This window comes from Vidua macroura, chromosome 1, assembly GCF_024509145.1.
Source record: "Vidua macroura isolate BioBank_ID:100142 chromosome 1, ASM2450914v1, whole genome shotgun sequence".
Classification (NCBI taxonomy): domain Eukaryota; kingdom Metazoa; phylum Chordata; class Aves; order Passeriformes; family Viduidae; genus Vidua; species Vidua macroura.
In genome coordinates this window covers 29,306,309-29,325,999 of record NC_071571.1, presented here as the reverse complement: position 1 = coordinate 29,325,999, position 19,691 = coordinate 29,306,309, and the positions used below count along the sequence as shown (strand labels likewise).

The window sequence follows — 19,691 nt, the reverse complement described above, 5'->3', positions numbered from 1 at the left end:
TTTGCAACTATTGCTGACAACTGAAAAAAATAAATAGGTTGTAAGAAAGTCTTGAGACTCTGCACCAGCATGTGCTGCTCTTTAGGTGAGGGATGCCATGTGTGGTGTGTATCATATACTTAATATAGATTGTTAGTAGTACTAGACAAGCTCTATACAAAACTTTAAAATATTTTTTAAAAATGTATCTAGAAGAAAAAAAATCTTGTTAAACATTTCCAGTTATTGCACTGTGACAAAAAATAGGTTAAATATGTTGACTAAGTAGTAAGACCTTTTTTAGCTAATAATATGACAAAAAATATTTTCTGTAATGTACTGTACTATTGTATCTATGGAAAACACTTGCTTTCTTGACCATTCTTGAATTCTCACAAGGGATGCACAGATAAAGAATGCAGTAGAAGAAATGCTATGTAATTTGTATGACACATTAAAAGTGTAAATATTGGTTTAATCCTGTGAACTTTTGTAATTTATGCTTCATTGTTTTAAAAATTTATGCTAGTAGTTCATGATACAAGAACAACATAAATTATATTCTTATGACTTACTTTCAGTCTGTTTTTTAAAAAAATCCAATTTTGATATGAAATCAAATGTTCACATAAATGCTGTGTCGTTGTTTGCACTAGCACTCGTCCCTTTTCCTGAGAGCATATGTACTTGGTTTTGCTTCTTTTCCACTTATGGTACATTTTGGAGTTTGTTTTCAATGCTGTGTGTTGAAAAATTGCAGCCTGTGATACATCTAGTTCCGCTTCTTTCCTCTACTTTAAACATCTATATATTTTTTTTCATTTATGTATTCCTATTCTGTCTTTTCGAGGGGAATCTTTTCTATTTTCTCTGAGAAATCTTATTTGTTCCACAGAATGAATAACTTTTAGAATTTAGCATGTGATTGATCAGGTCAAAACAATATTTACTGATGCTTAGAAGTAAATGCTTTAAATACAAAAGAACAGAAATTATATAAAGTAAAAAAGAGCATGTGTGATCTTAATTTTTGAGCAACAGTTGCTGTTATCTTCCTTAGTTTGCTTTAGCTAACTGCGGCTCTGACATGTCTTGATGTACATGTGCTATCCCCAGTTACTCAGATAGCATATTCTGATAAAGGTGACCTCATTAGAAGAAATGTTTTCTTTTTCTAAACAGTGTAATAAATATACATTACATTTGTTTAAGGCATCCTATGTCTTTGAAGTCATTTCAATGTACAACATAGTGTCAGCTCATTAACATTGGATCAAAGTGTATATTAAATTTCTGATTAAACATCCCCTCTCTTTCAGCTAGGAATAAACACAATTATAACTTCTTCCTTCCTGGTGTTGGTTTAAGATTAACATGTGCCCAATTTTAGTGAGTTTGACTGTTGCTTCTAGCCAGCTGGGTAAACAGACTTTAAGGAAATTTGGTGAAGTTTAGCATACAAGCCTTTTTTTCCTAGTGTTCAAAACTCCTTACATGTGTTCTAATTAACCTTCTTTTTGTCTGGCTGATGATTAGGTTTAATAACTGTGTAAGACTAGGCTTGTTTAACATTTCAACCAGTTCTGTCCTTGGGCAATTAAAAGCTGCCAGTGCAAATGTGTCAAGATAGCTGAAATTGCACTGGCTGGTGATGCTGCCTACATAAAAGAAATTCAAGTGCTCACTAATGAGAATCAAACATGCCATAGCCATAAGTATTATGAATTTCGTCTTTTGGTTTTTTTCTTTTCCCCAACAAAATTCAAAATAAGGTAATTTAAAAATTATTCTTTTTGTTAAAGAGGATAGCCTTGCAGAAATAAGATAATCCTTTTTCTTCAGACTTAATTTCTAATGGATACACAGCCCAGGTTGCAGACTGTGCTTGATTGTCAGTAGAAGGAATAGGCAGAGGAATCCTGGCCTCCACAGCACAGTCACATAAGTTATGTCTATGCTATGTGGGAGAGTCTGGGTGTGAGTGTGAATGAAAGTATGCTATGCCCTGGACTCAAATTTATGTTTCTGCATGCTAATGAGCACTTCTACCTTTATTGTGGTGTGCTGTTCTTTACTGAGTCATCTTGCTTGTCCTGTAGTCCTGACTGACTCCATGCTGTATGTGGTCCTTCAAGAGAAGTGTGCAGCTGGTTTGGGGGTGGGGGGGTCTTTTGGACATGACATTTACAGAATGAGTTATGGGGGCAGATGGTGACTGATTTGAGTTGAAACCACGCAACAAAGTTGCTGCTTTGCCTTGCTATCCAGAAAGTAGGTGGGTTCTGGGTGCAGAATGAGGTTATGAACTCTGAGGACTATGTGCAGGCTTGTATTAGTTCAGTTTGGAAGCTTGGCTAGTTTGGGCTTGAACAAGCATTCACACCTAAGTTTGGAAAACTTTGCTCGCGTAGTTGAATAGTTGTTTTCAACTGCACTTCTGTATAGGTGTGGTGGCGTATGGTTTGTGCCACAACTGTTTCTGCCTCAATCTTGTCCCTTGAAATAGAGTTGTTTTGCTGGGATTTCTATAAATTGGAAGAGGAAATACCCAAAATCTTACATCTCTGCACTGGAATCATAAAACCTCTCATAGATTAAGAATTTTGGTTATAGAAAAAAAAAAAAAGAGCTGGATACAAAATACAGAAAATGAAAAGGGGAAAAATAAACATAAGAAGATAAGGTTAAAATATGGTATTTTAATGCCATACTGTAAATGTTTATTAGAAGTAATTCTCTGATTGCTTTATTTTACAAAAAAGGTTATATGCCTTTGTTTTAATAGATATAGAAGGAATCTGAAAAGAACATCCTCTTAAATATGTGAAATATTTTAATCTTATAATTAACTTTTTGAATTTTGCTTTATTTTGCTTTGAAGATTCTGTTTGATAAATTTGAATTAGGAAATCTTTCAGTAGAGACAATTCTTCTAACTTAAATGGTAATTACTGAGTGTGTCTGAAGTATGTTGATTACTGTAGATACAATTAGCTTGAACGCAAATGTCTGAATAGAAGTGCAGGTTTCTACCTGTTCCATGTATCAGAGATACTGTGTTTATTTCTGTATTTTTTTTCATACTGTTGATGGCTGTGAATGCCCTTCCTGGAAAGTAGTTTGATCTGTGTAAAAGAATAATCTCCCTGTAGTAACATGTGGAAACAGTTTGATGGGAAAAAAATGAGAAGAAATTAATCATAGTTATTCTGAGCTTCTTTATCTGGTTCATAGCCAGACCTAATTTAGACTGAAATCCTTATGAGATGGTAATGTTTGGAAACTTATAAATAGTCTTTCACCCAACAAAAACCATTCCAGGACATATTTGTAAACTGTTAGATACCTAGCTTGTCTAAATTAACATTGATTGTTATTGTTACATAGTTCACCATTGTCCTAATGCAATCTTCGTCTTCATGGAAAAGCAAGATAAAATTGCTTGTATGTTTACCAAGTTCACAGTTATAAAACTGACTTTAATGGTGTTCCAAGATGGATATAGTTCTCCTATTAAGTGTGACAAGCCCCACTATCTCCAGCATACAGTTTCAAAGAAGTTAGTTAGTTTGAAATTATGAAAGTGTATTTCTAATGTACTTCTATTTTCAGTGTATATATGCAAGCCAAGTTTATTTTTTCTAAGGCAGGGTGGCTAAATTATTTGTGAGTCTTGCTTCAGTTCCGTTTTGCTTGTCAGAGTTGAAAACAAGTCTGAATAAAGAATTAAAATTGATAGATATGAATAGATATGAATATTGAGAAAACATGTAAAAGCTTAAGAATAGGAACATTGTTTCAAACTTAGCACTCAAAGGCTTGTTTTTTCTATGTCTCATATCAGGCCTATTCCTAAATAATATTATAACATTGAATTGTTAGTTGGGATGATTAAAATACTAAAGAAATAAAACATAAAATATACACTTACTTAATGCTATTAGACAAATGAGAAAATAGCATAGGGAAAATGAATTTCAGGGGAGACAGAAGCTGTGAATGGAGAAGAAAAGTATTGTTGGTGCAATTAAAAAGTGAAAAGAAGTCATGTTAGAGAGATGTAAGGCTTTGCTCATTTATGACTAGGCTCTGTAAAGTTGTAAGCTGTCATTCCCACTCTCTTGAAGTTGAGGGTTCCAGACTGGCTGTGTGAGTGGACTTTATGGGTCTTCATTAGTACTTGGGGCTTACTGGGGACAAGGTAAGTATGCCAAAGACATAGCATATTTTTGTTTTAGTAGGCCAGCCTGGAGGATCTGTGGTTGTCTGAACTTGTTACCACACTATTCTAAAACAAAAGGAATTGTACTTCTGACATTTTTGTAAGGATTTTGTGCCACTACAACTTTTTTTTTTCTTCCTAGTCCATGTCATTCAATTTGTTGAGATTTGCAGCAATTTGCCATTGTTCTGTTTCAGCACTGGCTACCCAAAATGACCAAATCAGTAATGTGTGTTGGTTTTCATGCTCTTTTGGAGCTTTTGGCTCTTTGGTAACTTGTTCTTGGTGTGCTGTGCTGTAGGTGGGGAGTGTTGGTCTCCCAACGGTGCAGTAAATACTGCACTGTGTTTTGGATATCTGTAAGCCGGATAATTTGTTGCTTGTGATAAAAGCTCCATCTCCCTCCCTAATCCTTATGAAAATTTTAATGGGTTTTGTTTCGATTTTACTACCTAATATTACCTTACTAGAAATAAAATGAAGGTTTTAATTATTTATGAATATTCAGTAAAAGTAAGCTATACTGCATTATGTTAGCCAGGTTGTTATGTTTTGTGTCAGCTTCTGTGATCTAAAAATTCATATTTCATTTTGTAATAAAAGATGTCATTAATACTTTTGGGATTCAGCAGTCCTTGAACTGATTATGTTGTCTGATCTTAAAGCTCACCCTGGTTATGGATTCACTGAATACACACATCTAAACAACATCTTGTTAGAGTGGAAGTATGATAAACTGAGAACAATATGTTACTGTTTAGCGAAAAGCTGGGTTAGTATACTTTGGATCCACTGGAAACACTTGTGGTGCTTTGATAAACTGACCTTCCTCATTCATCCTTCATTCTTTACCTTTTTTCAGTCACCACTGAATCTTTAATTCTTGAATGCATGTTGTGGTATAGGCAGTTATGCAAAAAAATGAATACAAGGTTTAGAACCTTTTTGTAAATATTTTTGATTTGTGCAGTTTAAAATGGGTCATAAAAGACACCTCTTGTTTCTAAAAGCATCTGGAAGCGGGTTAAGTTTCACCAGATCAATAGATGAGCTTGCTTCTGAGGGACGTGAGTCTGTCACTTCCCCTGAATTTGATAGAATTCTGCATTCTTAGGACATTTTAGCATTGTTTTAAGGAAGTCATAGATTAGAAGGTTGCTTTTTCTTCAAATATTTTGTCTGCAAAAGAAAAATAACCAGTTAGTGGTATTTGTTTCAATGTCTGTTATGCTATGAAGCAGTGTTTTAAGAGCTTGGTCATTCATATTTGGATACTTTAACAGATTTATTTAACAAAATATGCAAAAATGGGGTAAAGAAATGCATTTCCTGGACATGCCAAGGTTAGCGCTTGAATGTGTTTGAAGTAGGATGGCTTGAAGGCTGTAAAGTGGACATTTAAAGAAATTCAGTTTAACTATCTGTTGAGTATCCACTTCACATTCAGGAAGAGCATATGATGCATTTTCTGTATGATTTTGAAAGCAAACCTACTTGAGGTCTGGCTTAAAATTTTTAGAAATTGGAAGACAAGTACTCTTGAGTAGGGAAATGTCAGTATAAGACCCAGGCACTTGCTTTAGACTCACAGGATTTGAATTTTGTGCTATGGTAATTCAAAGTGCAAAAAAGATTTTTAGAACTACAGTGACATTAGCAAGTACTTATAATTTTAAATGAGGATAGGTTTTCTTTGTTTTATTACTTTTTATGTTCATGTCTGAACCTTGCCTGAGAGATGGGCCAAATACTTGTGCATTCCTGACATAAAGAGCAAGTCAATGCTTCTCAAATTAGAACAAATAAAATTCAAATACCTGAAACTCAGTATATACTCTCTTTTACTAATATGGAAATAAATTTTTTTTACTGATTTATAACTGCAAAAACCAACAGGGAAATCCCTTGCAAAGATTAAAATGTTTGCTGTTGTAACTGAATCGATGTGGACGAGCCGAATGATTGTGTTCTTCACTTAATTATCAGGGACCTCACAATTATCACCTCACAATTATCAGGGACAAAAGTCCCTTTTGCTACAATACTGCCTTTATTGTATTATTGTCCCTACTGTGCCCTAATATTTAAGTCTCTGAATGAAAAAATGTAGTCTGTAGCCCTGTCTTAAATTCCTAAATTTCCATCCGGTTCATTGCAAGGCTGCTAGGTGGAATTCAGAAAGGTTTTGTGCTTTTCAGAGTAGGGAGGAGGTTTGTGCTAACTAGAAACAAGTACTGCAGAATGAGCCATACATCTTAAAAGCATGCCCCTCTTTGGCCTGTATATAAGACAAAACTCACTGCTCAGTTCTTTTGATTTCACATGCCAAATGTTATACCTAGAACATGAATGAAGATACAATGAGCCAGTTTTGGAAGCAGAAGCACGTGTGGTGAGATCTGTGTAAGCCAGCATGGGTTTGGCAGCTCTGTTGGCATATACCAGCTCAGGGATGTTGCCAGCAGTACTGCAGACACAAAGTTTCCTGTGTTTGTTCAGCTCTCTTGAGCCTTATGAAAACAGTGTAGGGCCACAGGCCAGTATTTTCCCTTGCTTGGCCCAATTTCACACAGTCTGAAAGTGACCTTAGGAATTAATGTAGTTCTTGTGTCACTGAGGTGGTAAATGCAGCTCTGTGTTGGGTCACATCAGGTTGAGAGAGCCTGTGTGTGTTTGTGAGACAGAGAAAGGTCCTGTGGAAAGTGAGCCAGTAGTGAGGAAAACAGAATCAGTTTCTGTATTTTGTCTCAGGATTTTAAGGTTTTGACTCAGTGCTGCACCTTAGCAAGTATGCTCAAGCTCAGCTTTTGGGGTTTTGGACTGCAGCTCTTTATCATATGAAGGTTTTCTGAGCAGTTGAAACTTCTTGGCTTTAAAAAGTACCAGAGTTCTCCATTATGCTTTCAGTCATGAACTGAGTTGTCCTTTGGTGGAGTAAAAGTTGGAGCTTTCTTTTTAAATCAAATGACTGCTTATTATCCTGTTTCTGCATACATAGAATTTCTCTCCTTTGCATGATCAGAAGTCATCCATGAATCTTATTCTTTGTATTAGATTTCATGTTCTCAATCAGTGTCAGGTATTGTTTGAGTGGACCTGCTGCAGAAAAAAATCTTACTGTGCCCAACTTGTGATTTCCTATTGAAGTGGCAGGAAGAAAAGGGGAAAACTCACCCTGCCACACTGGACTCAGTTATGGGGTATTATAAAATAAAACTGTAGTTGTTTGAAAAATGCACTTGTTAAATGTTAAGTGCTGTGAGGCTTTCAATTACTTGAGAAGTTAATTGCAGAGTTTTAAAAAAAATATTGCATTTGGATTTAGTAGAAATTAGGTCATTCTGAATTGTTTGGAAGAGCTAGGCCTCAGCAGAGCAGGAGTTGTGGTTCAGCATTGTCACAAAGATACCAATACAGATATTCATAATTTTTTATTGTGCAATAAACCAGATGGCAAGAAAACAATGTGTTTCAGAGTTCGTTTAAGAACATAATTCTGAGTATTCAATTTTATTTAGAATTGCAGTTTGGTTTTTTGTTCCTCAGAGTGCATGTTTCACTTGTGAGATTTGGTTACGCAAGTCACATTGTATTCTTTCAGCCTGTTTTATGCTGAATATGTAACATGACAGGATTGTTAAAAACTGTAATAAAATATTGGATCAGCCTAAGGAACCCTCTTTTGCTAAATGGCTTTCTGGAATGGTAACTGTTTAAAAAAAAATTCAAATATATAGCTAATTACAGAAAAACTGTGGGTAGCATGCTGCTCTCTCTCTTTTCCCATGACCTTCTAATTTTATAATTGTGTGTGTGTGTGTGTGAGAGACCAATTAAAATATGACAGCAGAGCAAAATAACATAGTCCAAATGCCCAGCAGCTGGGATATAGATGTAATAATCCATGTCCTTGAATCATAGGAAATAGAGAGGGGACAAGTTGCAGATAATTTAGTCCCTCTACTTCTGCTATGCACAGCTTTTGCTCTAAGTACATCTGTTAAATTTACACCTCATTTAATACACTGACATATTACTAAAATTATAATGGTGTTTAGTTTTCTCAGTTTGTCTTTTCTATTACAGAAATAAAATTCATCCTGGCTAGGACAGAAAGGTGGCCTAGATGACTTCTTGAGATTCTTTACAGACAGTTCTTTTGTGATAGCATGCTTTTTACTGACCTTTCTGTATCACATTTTGCCTTTGGATGATAGTGTTTTGCTCCATGTGGTTTTTGTATAGGTATCTCTTTCCATGTATTTTTTTCTGTATCCAAATTCACTAAACCTCAGAAAATCTGTGTCTGCAGTAAAAAAGTGTCAGAATTCAACACTGGGAATGATTTTCTAGGTATACTGTTTTAAGATATTGGATAGTTCCACATATTTTCAAACAGCATCAATTATTCTTTTTTAATTCATCTTAAAAATTCATAATAAGCAGTATATTGTGAAGATGCTTTTCTCAGTGGTTAGCATTGATGGAGAGCGTGCTTTTTTGCCCTATGACTTGGTAAGCAGTGTTCTGCCACTGCATTCTTTTCTTCAATATTGTATGGACCACTGTCGTCCCAATTGTCTTAAGCTGCATCCAATGCATGTGAGCGTTTGATAAGTTACTGATGAAGTGTGGGTAACTTTCTGCTATCAAAATGCCTAAAGCTACATAGGAGAGTTCTGTTTCAAAGATGCCACAGATCTTTAATGCTATATATTGATGAAAAAACCAAAGGTATATGTTTAATTGGTTTCAAACCTAAGCAAAACTAAAACTGAAATATAGGCATTTAAATATCTGTTCTGCAGCAGTGTTGCTGGATATTGAGTACTTTCAGATGCATCTGCTGTGTTCCCTCTGATTTCACTGGTAAGTGTGGTTACTCAGTATTTCACAGGGTGAATTCAACACAGAGGAACAAGCTCAATTTTCTGAAACTTTCCTTGTAGCTTAGTTCTGATCCATTCAAATCTGTTTAGATCAAATTGAGATCTGGGAGAGCAAACGGTGTTGTGGATTGTCAAGACTTCTCCAATGTGTCTGCTGCTGTTTGCTATCTGAATAGGTCTAGACCTGTCCTCACAGAAACAGCCTACAATGTATAAAGAAGAAAGTCTGAAGAATGAACATCTTAGATCCGTACATGTATTTGCAGTAGATGTTTATGAAGGACTTAAGATTTCTTTCTTTTTTTTGCTAAATTGTCCATTGAAGTGTTCTTATACAATCTTCCATTGCTCCATTAATCTTGAAAGTCTCGTACAGGCTAAGTAGTATGATTTACGGATTATGAAGAATAGAAAAGATAAAGGAAAAAAAAATAATTTTCAAGATTTTTTGACTAAAGCTTTGTGATATAAAATAATATTGATAATGTTTAGGTCTCTCGTTATGTCTTGTTCCACAGGCAGCAGGAGCAATTCGTCCTTTAGTTTCTACTGTTATTGCCTCTGCTGCTGATGGCTGCTTGGACCACTCACTGGAACGTGCCAGGTACAGAGCGAGTGAAATGCCTCAGGCTTTCTTGTTTGATATAATCTATGAAGCATACCAACAGGTAAGATATTAAAACTTTCTAAGACCTTTTTTCCATTTACTTCAGTTAAAAAGAAAAAAAAGATAACTTTATTTCTTTTCTTTCAAGAATAGAGCTTCAGCACCTGTTTCAGATTACATCAAACTGTATGCATAATACTTCTGAGTCTTTTAAAAAAGGCTTATCATTCTAATTTATTCAATTTTTTGATTCATTAACTTTTAAATACGAGAGGGGGTGATAGGTCAAAATGGCTGGAAAGATAATTTTGCTTTTTTTTATTGTGCATTAAATAAATTACTTAAATGAATGCGTTTATATGTTTCAAGTTAGGTGTCTGTATAAAGTATGTATTGTTGACTGAGGGTATCATAGAGTTTTGGATGCACAGTGTAATAATGACATTTTATAGTAATTTAGTGGGATACAGGCTGTTCTAAAATACTGAGATAATTTAACTTGCTACATCTAGTTAAATGTTTATTCTGTTTCTTGTTGCATGTGTATTATACATACTTTGATTAGTGGCTGAAAAGAATGTTTACTCGTCTCTGTTGTAATTTTTCATTTTTTCCTAATATATCGCTTTGAAATTAACTTTATTCAGGAAAGTTAAAATTGTGGGTCATTTATTAAACACTGACTCTTTTGCCTTAATTTGCCCTGAAGACTGCTTTCCTTTGCCCCACCCTGCATTCACAGTTTACTGGAAAGATTCCAGCCTTTCGTCTCAGCACTACTTCCTTTTCATTCATCACCTTGTGGAAATTGCCTGTCCAGGTATCTTCCAGACTGACTGGAAGCAGAGCATTTCTTCATTTGTCACTTGGAAGGAATTAGTTTTCATGTTCATGCTGACAGTCATGCTTCCCATCAGTCTTTCAATTCTAAACAAGCCCAAGTTTCTGATACTCACTTTCAGAGAGTACAAAGCTTAGAAGTCACTAACAACAGAATAATGTGAGGACAGGCAATGAAGAGCTATTACTTAATTGTTCAGTAATTGTTCTCCTTAGAAATGTTGGCACAAATTCTGTGTCATATATTTTATGCTTGATACTTGAAGATATTAAATGCTGAAGATGAAGGACTATCCAAAATGAAGAGCAACTCAAGTGATTGGACTAGCTTCAACCTTTTTGCTTCTGATAGGAGGCCGGGGGTTGTTCTTAGTGTATGACACAGAGCTGATACTTCTGACATTCTGCCTTGAATGTAGTGGGTATACTCATAAGAAATGTATCCTCTATGTTCATAAGAACACATCTCAAGAGACAACTGTTACTGTTGGTTATACAACCCTTTTTGATGTGTGTCTCTTTTGGCAAATTTCATGTTTATGTGCTGTTTCTTGCAACCACCTTCCCCTCAACCCCCCAAACAACCTCGTACTTTTTCTACTGTGTTTGCTTATAATTTGGAAATACAGTAGAGCTGGCAAATACATAAACAGCTCTTGTCCTAAATGCCTCACTCAAAAGACAACTATATTTGCAGTTCCTATGCTCGTCTGAATAGAGTTTTTTTCTCACATATGCATTCCATCAGTCTTCTTTTTTGTATCCCTGCTCTTTCAAGAGCAAGCCACCAAAGTTGTTAGAAGCAACCAAGGCTATGGTTTCTTGTCCCCAGTTTCCTTTGCTTTGGCTAAATTCTGGTCATTTTAATGCTCTGTGCCTGGACCCTTGGGAAGTATAACACTTTGCTAAAATCTCTCAACTCATATTGTTTCCTAATAATTTATGTTTCAATGGTGTCTAGCTGTCCAAGTCAAGGATTAAGACCCTATTGTTCTGGGAACTGTACAAACAAATAAAAAAAGACAGATAATCGTTGTCCTGAAAAACCTAGTCAAGCTACTGTAGGACAGATTTTTGTAGGAATGGATGCAGCTTATGATGCTTTCTAAATATTAACATATCCATAATCAATTCCCATTGCCTGGTGAAGGTAAGTACCATTGTACAGATGGACAAAGAAGAGAAAAGAATTTTGTTACTCATGTTGCAAGTCATTCATGAAGCTGGGAATGGAATTTGTTTTGGCTGACTCTGCCTGGGATCATGATCCCATGCCTGTGTATTTTATACAGTTGTGACCTTTATGGAACAACAGTGTGGGGAAAAACAACAGTCAAACATGCATTCCTTGGAAAGAAACCATCCATTTGAATTAGTGCTTCGAGTAACACAGGCTTTTCAGTTCCACAGTGGGTAATGTGGAATACTGCTTTCAAACTCCATCTCTATGTAAATGCACCATCGGATGTGAGTAGATAGGTTTAGAGTGTTGACTTCCAGATGTGTTTGTGAATGTAAGATCTCTAAATATATTTACCACAAAGTTGTGAAATTCAGTTAAGGGTAAGTTTATCTGACCCTTACAGGCTTGCTATCAGCAGTCTTTTTCTTTTTTGTCTCTTTTTGTCTGGTAGCAATCTGGGAAGAGCAGACTAGAGGTCCTTCTCCTTTGATTGCTGTTTTAGATTTATCTAGAACTAGAACAGAGTAAGGTATTAACATTATTAATATATGAAAAAATGTATTTCTATGATCTTTACCAAATTAAGTAATTTCCTTAGAAAACATTTTCCATTTCTAGATTAAATAAAAAAAAGGATAGTAATGCTTTGGGAAAAAAAAACATGCCCTGTTGAATCTCCTCTAATTAATTTTATATACAAATATCAAAGATTGATTTACAATAGTATCTTAAAATATATGTGTACTACAGGGAATCCCCTTTACATTTGGCGCCAAAAATCCAGGACAGATTTTGAGGAATTCAGCCAGATTGTTCATCTGCATTTCATTGTGATGCGTTTAATTTAGTTTTTGGTCTTACATCTTCCCTGTTGCCTAAAACATGTATTCCAAACAGATCTTTATTCAGATATATATTACTTTCTGATTTAACTGTTATGATGTCAAGACTTCTGACTTCATTACTGTTAACTTTCAAATTTATGCATTTTCTAAGATTTATAAAATTTATAAAAGTTACAGATTTTATTTGTACAATGTGTATCTGGCTCAGGGTAGACAAGTGACCAATGCAAGCAACTGCAAGGGGAGAAAGAACTGTATTTATTGCATCAGGGTCTTGCTGGTGGGAGGCTTTATGTTAGCCAGGGGTTTTCCTTGGGATTTTAGGTAAAAGGACGTATAAATTTGTTAAGGGGATAAATGTGATGTTGCATCACTACTCATAGTTCTAGTATGTCCTAATTTGTGAGCTCTCTTTTCCTGCACAGTGTAATGAACCACAGTAAATGGAAAAATTAAAAAATTTAAAACCAAAGATACAACTCTCTAATAACTAGTAAAACCTCTGGAAAAGTTGTAAAAAATGGCAGAATCCATTATTTACTTCAATTCTGAACTATCTGGGACAAAATCAGCCAATTGAATTTTTAAAAATTATTTTTATTTTATTATGTTAATAACAAATTCTTGATCTTTAAAAATACCTGTTTCTTTTCTATTTTTATCAATCCCAAGGAAAATCAGGAAAGTTTAAGTGTTAATTGAAAATCCATCCTTTCCAAAGATAGAATATAAAGCATATAAATTGCATATAAAGCAAATATAGCATTCCTCAGACCAGATTTGTTCATTTTTGCTTAAGGTAGTTTCATGTTTCTGTTCCACTTCTTAATTTAAAAAGGGACAAATGTGGAGTATGATCCTGCAAGCCTGGGAGGAGGTGAGTGGGGGAAAGACTTCACTTACCAGAAGTCAAGTGTTCCCTGGAGCAGTACCTTTTAAAACAATAAGAGTATCAGGAAGTCAGGTAGACTACAATTTTCCTTTAATCTGAGTAAGCTGAGACTGCTTTTGTAATACTAGTTTTTGACATATTGTGAAATGCACAAAGATCTCAATGGGGTTTTTTTGTCTTTAACACAAAGCATCTTGTTGTGTCCTGTCATGTGTTCTGTACAAAGTAATGCAACCACAATATATAAAGGCAGAAATACTCAAAGCATTGAGCACTTGAAATATATCTGCTAAAGCAAGAAAGGTAACAGGATCATTTAAAAAGCTTTACTCTTTCATGATCTGGAAGAGAAACAACCAAAAATGGAAGGAGAAGAGGAGTGGTAGTAGGAGATTCTGACCAGCTTCTATGTCAGATATGTGAACAAACAGCCCTGGTAAGATGATACAATGGTTAAGGGGCTGTCAGCATGAATGTGGGGAATACCAGAGAGTTGCTCACCATTGCCATCAGTCCAGGGAAGCCAAGAACCTTGTGAGAGGGAATAGCTACAAACAGCTGAAAAATTAGAATGTTAGAATGCTATTCTGGAGGAATCCTTCATATGTGAGTGTTATGGCAAAGTCTGATCACCAATTCAAAATTAAGGGATAGCTTTTTAATAATCTTATTTTAAAAATGCACTTTTTTTTTTCCTCCTGATCATTTATACATTATCTTACAATTTCCTCAAGATCTGCTGTATCTGTGGAAATTTATTGCAAGAATGACACACTTTCTGGGGAAGGTGGGGTGTTTGTATTACATATATGGTTAGTTTAATCATCTGTTGATAGTAGACTTTATGCAGAGCATGGAAGTTTATATTTAGCTAATCAGAACAATGAAGCTGATGTAAAAAAAATAGGAACAGGAAGTAGGAATACTCATTTAAGGAGAATGAGCTTCAACATGTTTAGAGACATTTCTCTGATTCATGTCTGTAAACTCCTTACAGCTATCCACACAGATCAGTGTGATCTTAGGGATTCTGTCTAATCTGTGAAGAAAATATGTAGAGATTGGTACTTTTTGGGACTACACTAAATTAGTGTATCTTTTCATAGCCAACATTAACCACTCTGAATATTAAGCAATTGCATTTACTTATGGGCCATTACAACATCTGCCTGCATAGGAGAGAACAGCTGTATATAAACATAGTAATGACAAGATACAAAACAATAGTGTGTCAGAGAGAATCATTCACATACTTTGATGCTGAATTCTGGGAGGCAGATGTTCTTCCACTCCCCAAAAAAATCATTGCAAGATGTCCACAGATTGGGTGGAGATGGGGAAGAGATAGTCTGTGAACTGTCCAACCTGGTCATTAGGAGAAGAAAAGGAAATCCTAAAATGGTTCTCCTCTAACAAACCCTAAAAATGGGGAATCTTCTTCAGGGAAGATCTTGCCAGACTAAGAAAGGAAGTTGGCGATTGTTAAGGCCATTTTAAAAGTATTTGCTCAAAGTATTGTTTTTTCTGTATGTAAATGATAGGGAGTGTATTCCATGTGGATTTTGTAAACTTCTGAAGTACTTTTTGAAAGGGCACAAAATTACTGGGATTCTTTTTCAAACATGTGTGAAGCATTTTAGTATCCTCTGTAGCAGGGAAGTGCAGTCAGCTGTAGCAGTTTAACAATATTTTGGCATAGGTCAGGCAAAGTCCTTCGAGGCAAAATGTCTAGACTGATTTGGGGATTTTGCTGTGGCTTCGTTCTTTGTTAAAAGCATCAATGTCTGTCAAATTATTATTGCCATGAGCAACAAGCGATTAGATGAACGATAGTAGACAAATTGTTGACTAAAACCTTGGCAACTTTGGGAGAAAGGGTCAGATTCAGAAAAAGGACTGAAGGATCAAGATATAAGTGAGACAGAATTTGGGTATTTAATTCTAGTGCTGGAATCCTGAAAAAACCACTGCTCATCCCCTTGCCAAGACTAAAGATATCTGAATCTTCAAGGCACCTCAATCTTTATTTTTAACGTTCACCAAACATGAAACTTTGTGTATATCAAGGCATGTAGGTTGTCACCAAGGTTGACCAACTTAATATTTTATCTTCTGTAAGCATTCAGCTGGGGATAAATTTTTGTCTGATTCTATTCCATCCTGAGTTAGTGGTATGGGTCAGAGCTGTTCATTTTTGTAGTGTAAAAGCACTGAAAAAGAGATCACCATTGTTTGAAACATATGACTAATAGTGCATAAAATATATATGGTTTATTATAAGTTGTACTGAGTTGTTTCTTGGCCTTTGTCTTTTTTAAAAAAAGCTTCAGGAATCTTTTATTAAGTGTGTTGTGTTGTAAGGATGATCATTTAACCTAATTCTTATTCAAATGGATTTTGCAGTTTCTGTATGCTCTGTGTGTTCATCCACTTCCTTTTCCACATCCCCAGGCTCTGGTAACTCACTTTATTTTTGTAGTTTATACTTATATGTTCAGGTCTTATAAATATATGCCATGTCGCAATGTTATTGTACATGTGTCTATAGGTATTCTTCCTTCTCATTAAAGGTATTTTGAAATACTGAATCAATAAGTGAATTGTGAATTAGGCAAGAGCTGGCTAGACTAATACTAATCTTATTGTATGATTTGTATGAAGATAGTACTACAAACCAATGCTCTTCTTTGTATGGAGTCCTAAAGGCAGCATCCTTCCATCTGCCTATATAACAGGTAATTACAGTTTTAGTATAACTGCCTACTTGGTTGGTCCAAGTAAGCTGGATACTCAGCTAAATAGTTTTTTGAAATTCCCAGCCCTAGTTTTAATTATTGGTGTACTACTTGTATAAAGATGGCAAATATCTGTGACTTTTTCAATGTACAATCTAAGCATATGAAATAATCTAACAAAAGGAAGCCTTTCTGATTTTTCATAGTCATTAGGATTTTAGATATGATGGTTTGACAATGAAATCTGTGTACTCCTAAATGTTAGAAGATAACCTATTTCTTCTTACATGAGAAATTTCACATTATTAACAGCACCTTTCATTGTTGCGGTCCATTTCAGCTTTGATTTTATGACTTATTTTAGTCACATTTAAAAAAAAATATTTATTTGGAACTTCAGTAGAACCTGAGTTCTGTTCCATTTAATGCAGGCCAAAAGCTGGTAATTTTTTCTTGTTTTGATGCAAAATTGCTACGGCGCTAATTTTTTAATAAGGCAGTTTTGCAGAGGTTCTGCCTTTCTCCATTCATTGTCAGGCTAATGCATGCAGACTGTTGTTTAACTACAGTGCTGCCAACCTCACCTAAATGAATATCCTAATTTGTATATTCTGCAGGTTGTAGCTCTGAGATATTTTCCAAAGAGATATGTTATTTCATCTGGCATCTTTTTACCCTGGCAACTTTGCCCTGAGGAGCAGGGAGGAATAAATAATTTTTCCTATCCTTAAAGCCTACCCAATTCTAAAGAATACTTTTCAGGGTAAATGTGCTAAGAGAAATTTTGTTAGTAATGCTTCCTTTTATTCAAAAAGTGAAGCTAGATTGGTGGTCTGGAGGAAACTATGCTAGTTTAGATAGCTCTGTACTTGATTAGTTCTTTGGCGCAATGGTAGAGCCAGAATATTGTCTGAATCCCCACCTTGCCCTAATTAAATTCTGCCACAAGAATGTTTGGAGAGATTCTAATGCCTTACACAAGAAAAAAAAAAAGAGTTTTTGCTAATGGGATAATTACTTCCATTTTATGTTACTCCTCATCCTGTAGGATCTCAAAGAACTTTGCAAATTCACATATTAGCTCTTGGAACTATTTGCTGCAGTGGTGCAAAGCTTCTACTCCATGGGTGAAATTTGGCATCTCTATAGCAGTGAAAAGGCATTTTGTCTTCAGATATAATTTGGAAGGTGTTTGTTAAGGAGCCACAATGCAAATATTCAAGTTGGAAGTTAGATTGGATTATGAGAATACTATTGTGTTACTGGATTTACCCTGGTAAGTGTCCTGTATCCATGAGAATCACCTGTTTGGCACAGGCTCAGAAAATGCTGAATACTGAGTGAAGATTCTGGTACCCCTTGTATGGGAGACCACACACCTAAATTGTCATCTGCTGCTTGTTCTGAGATAGTAACAAAGAAGACAAAGTAGTGAAGCTAGAGGTTTTAATCTCTTGTTATTGACAGTTTGTTATATTGAAAGGCAATGAAAAGGACCATTTATGATCTTGCATAATTCAAGAAGTGATTTTTCTGAAGTAAATTGTTACAAGAGTGAATAATCTTAAAAAAAATTAAAATTTAAAAATGCATTTTAGCTTGGCCTGAATTTGGATCACCTTTGCTTCCAACCTTGATTAAATTATCTGTTGGTTTCTTAATTTTATAACGTGATGTATTTAGAAATCTCTTTATTGGAAAAATGTGAACAATCATTTCTTCAAATATTCTTAGAATAATCTAAATATTCTGTATTTTCTGCATTAGGGCAAGATTTTTCCTTTGTCTTGTCCAAATAATTCTTTCCCAAGTATTTTTCCAATTTGCAAGATAATTTAAAAAGTGTAAACAATGAGTCCTAACAGAGTGTTTTGACTACTACTCTTGTCACATAGATTATTGCAATTTTCTTATTTCTTCATGTTGCAACTAAAATATGAGTGTATGTATTTAGTGTACTTGGAAGCAACATAAGTACCAGAATATTGCAATGAGCAATCAGGAAGTGTTTGGGGTCTAATGGCAGATTGCCAGGAAATCATGACATGTATGGAAAAGGCACTTGCAGTTACTGGTTTTGGGATATAGATACAGGTCTGTATAAAAACAGGTTTGCAAAATTCTGTTAGGGAGTAAATTGCTGTGTCTTTGTTCTCTTCACTACTACTGCATCTGGACGTTTGTCCCAACAGTTTTAATAATTAACTACAGTAAAAATAGTTTCAGAGATGAGGTAATCTGGTTTTATGTTGATCTCAGTGTTTCCTCATTCATGTTTCCTCCTTCTGTTTGCTGCTTTTGCTGTCTCTCATTTAGCTGTGGCTTATTGATGTAGGCTGAGTGCTTGCTGCAAATCCACTGTTGGATTCAGCATTTTTTTGGTTTCAGTGGTAATGTGCGTGGCAAAAAATATCTTTATGAAATATGATAAAAATAGGCCAATTCAGGTTCAGTGAGAGCTTGTGCCTACTTCTTTTCTTAACTCAGTAAAATGTTCCTGATGCTGAATGTTCATGATGTACTCTGGCACTTCAGCAGTGGAAACTTGATTTGCCAGGATCTGGAAAAATCCTAAAGCTCTGCTATTGTTGATTAGTTATGCATTTTAAGTGCAAGTGTTCTGATATTGTTAGTGAATGGATTTACATGGGAGGATAAGATGGAGATGCTGTTGACAGTGGAAAAAGTGCTAAAGATTACACAGTCAAGGGTTACAGAAGTGTAAATGTTGGCTCTACACAGGCTTTAAAGATACCTGTGTAAAGGAGCATATCTGAAAATTTTCTTTCAGTTCATGCATAAAAGGATATTGTTTTGTGTCATTATGAGCTAAGGAATGATGAAAATATAAGCAAATAACAGTCCTGTATTGAACCTTTTTTTTTAGTCTTTGATGGTTCTGTTGTAGGGTTGCCAATTCCCATATAAAGATACAGTAAATTAGTGTTCAAAGTATTTTATTGGAAAGAAGTAAGCATATGGACTATTAGTAAATACCAGAGAGACACAGGCTGCATAGCTGCTCTTTTCTCTAACCTCTTATTCTATTGTTACGCCTTGCATTTTAGGAAGTAGTAGTATTTTTCAAAATGTGTTCAAACAAATTTGGGGGGGGAAGAGGAAGAAGACTTTGTGAAATGCTAAAGTCTGTATCTTGTTCCACTTGTAGCGCTTTATTCAAACATCCACTCTTGGAAAATAAACAAAAAGCTACCCACAAAAAAGTGTCCACAAAACTATGTATTAGAATGCCTTTGAATATTCAAAAATATAAAAGCATTTTTAAGTAACATATTTCCTTCTGTGTCATTTAAATAGCTAAACTATTATGTTTTCTTTCTTTTGTGGATATGTTCTGTGCCAATATTTCCAGCTGTTTCCATAATTTCAAATTTGTGGTCTGAAACTTAAACTATGTCTATTGTTTCACAAAGCTATGTGTGCGTGTCAAGTTCAGTTAACTGTACATTGTCAAACTTATGTTAAAAAGGCTTTCAGT

General features: G+C 35.0%; 1 protein-coding gene across 1 annotated transcript in view; it reads left to right on the top strand.

The window, feature by feature from the left end:
• The window catches only part of CRPPA (CDP-L-ribitol pyrophosphorylase A), a 105,486-nt gene that overhangs the window by 14,811 nt on the left and 70,984 nt on the right, over positions 1 to 19,691 (top strand). The window contains exon 3 of the mRNA XM_053999562.1: positions 9,609 to 9,758. Coding sequence (XP_053855537.1) covers positions 9,609 to 9,758 — 150 coding nt within the window. The remainder of the gene's footprint in view (positions 1 to 9,608; positions 9,759 to 19,691) is intronic.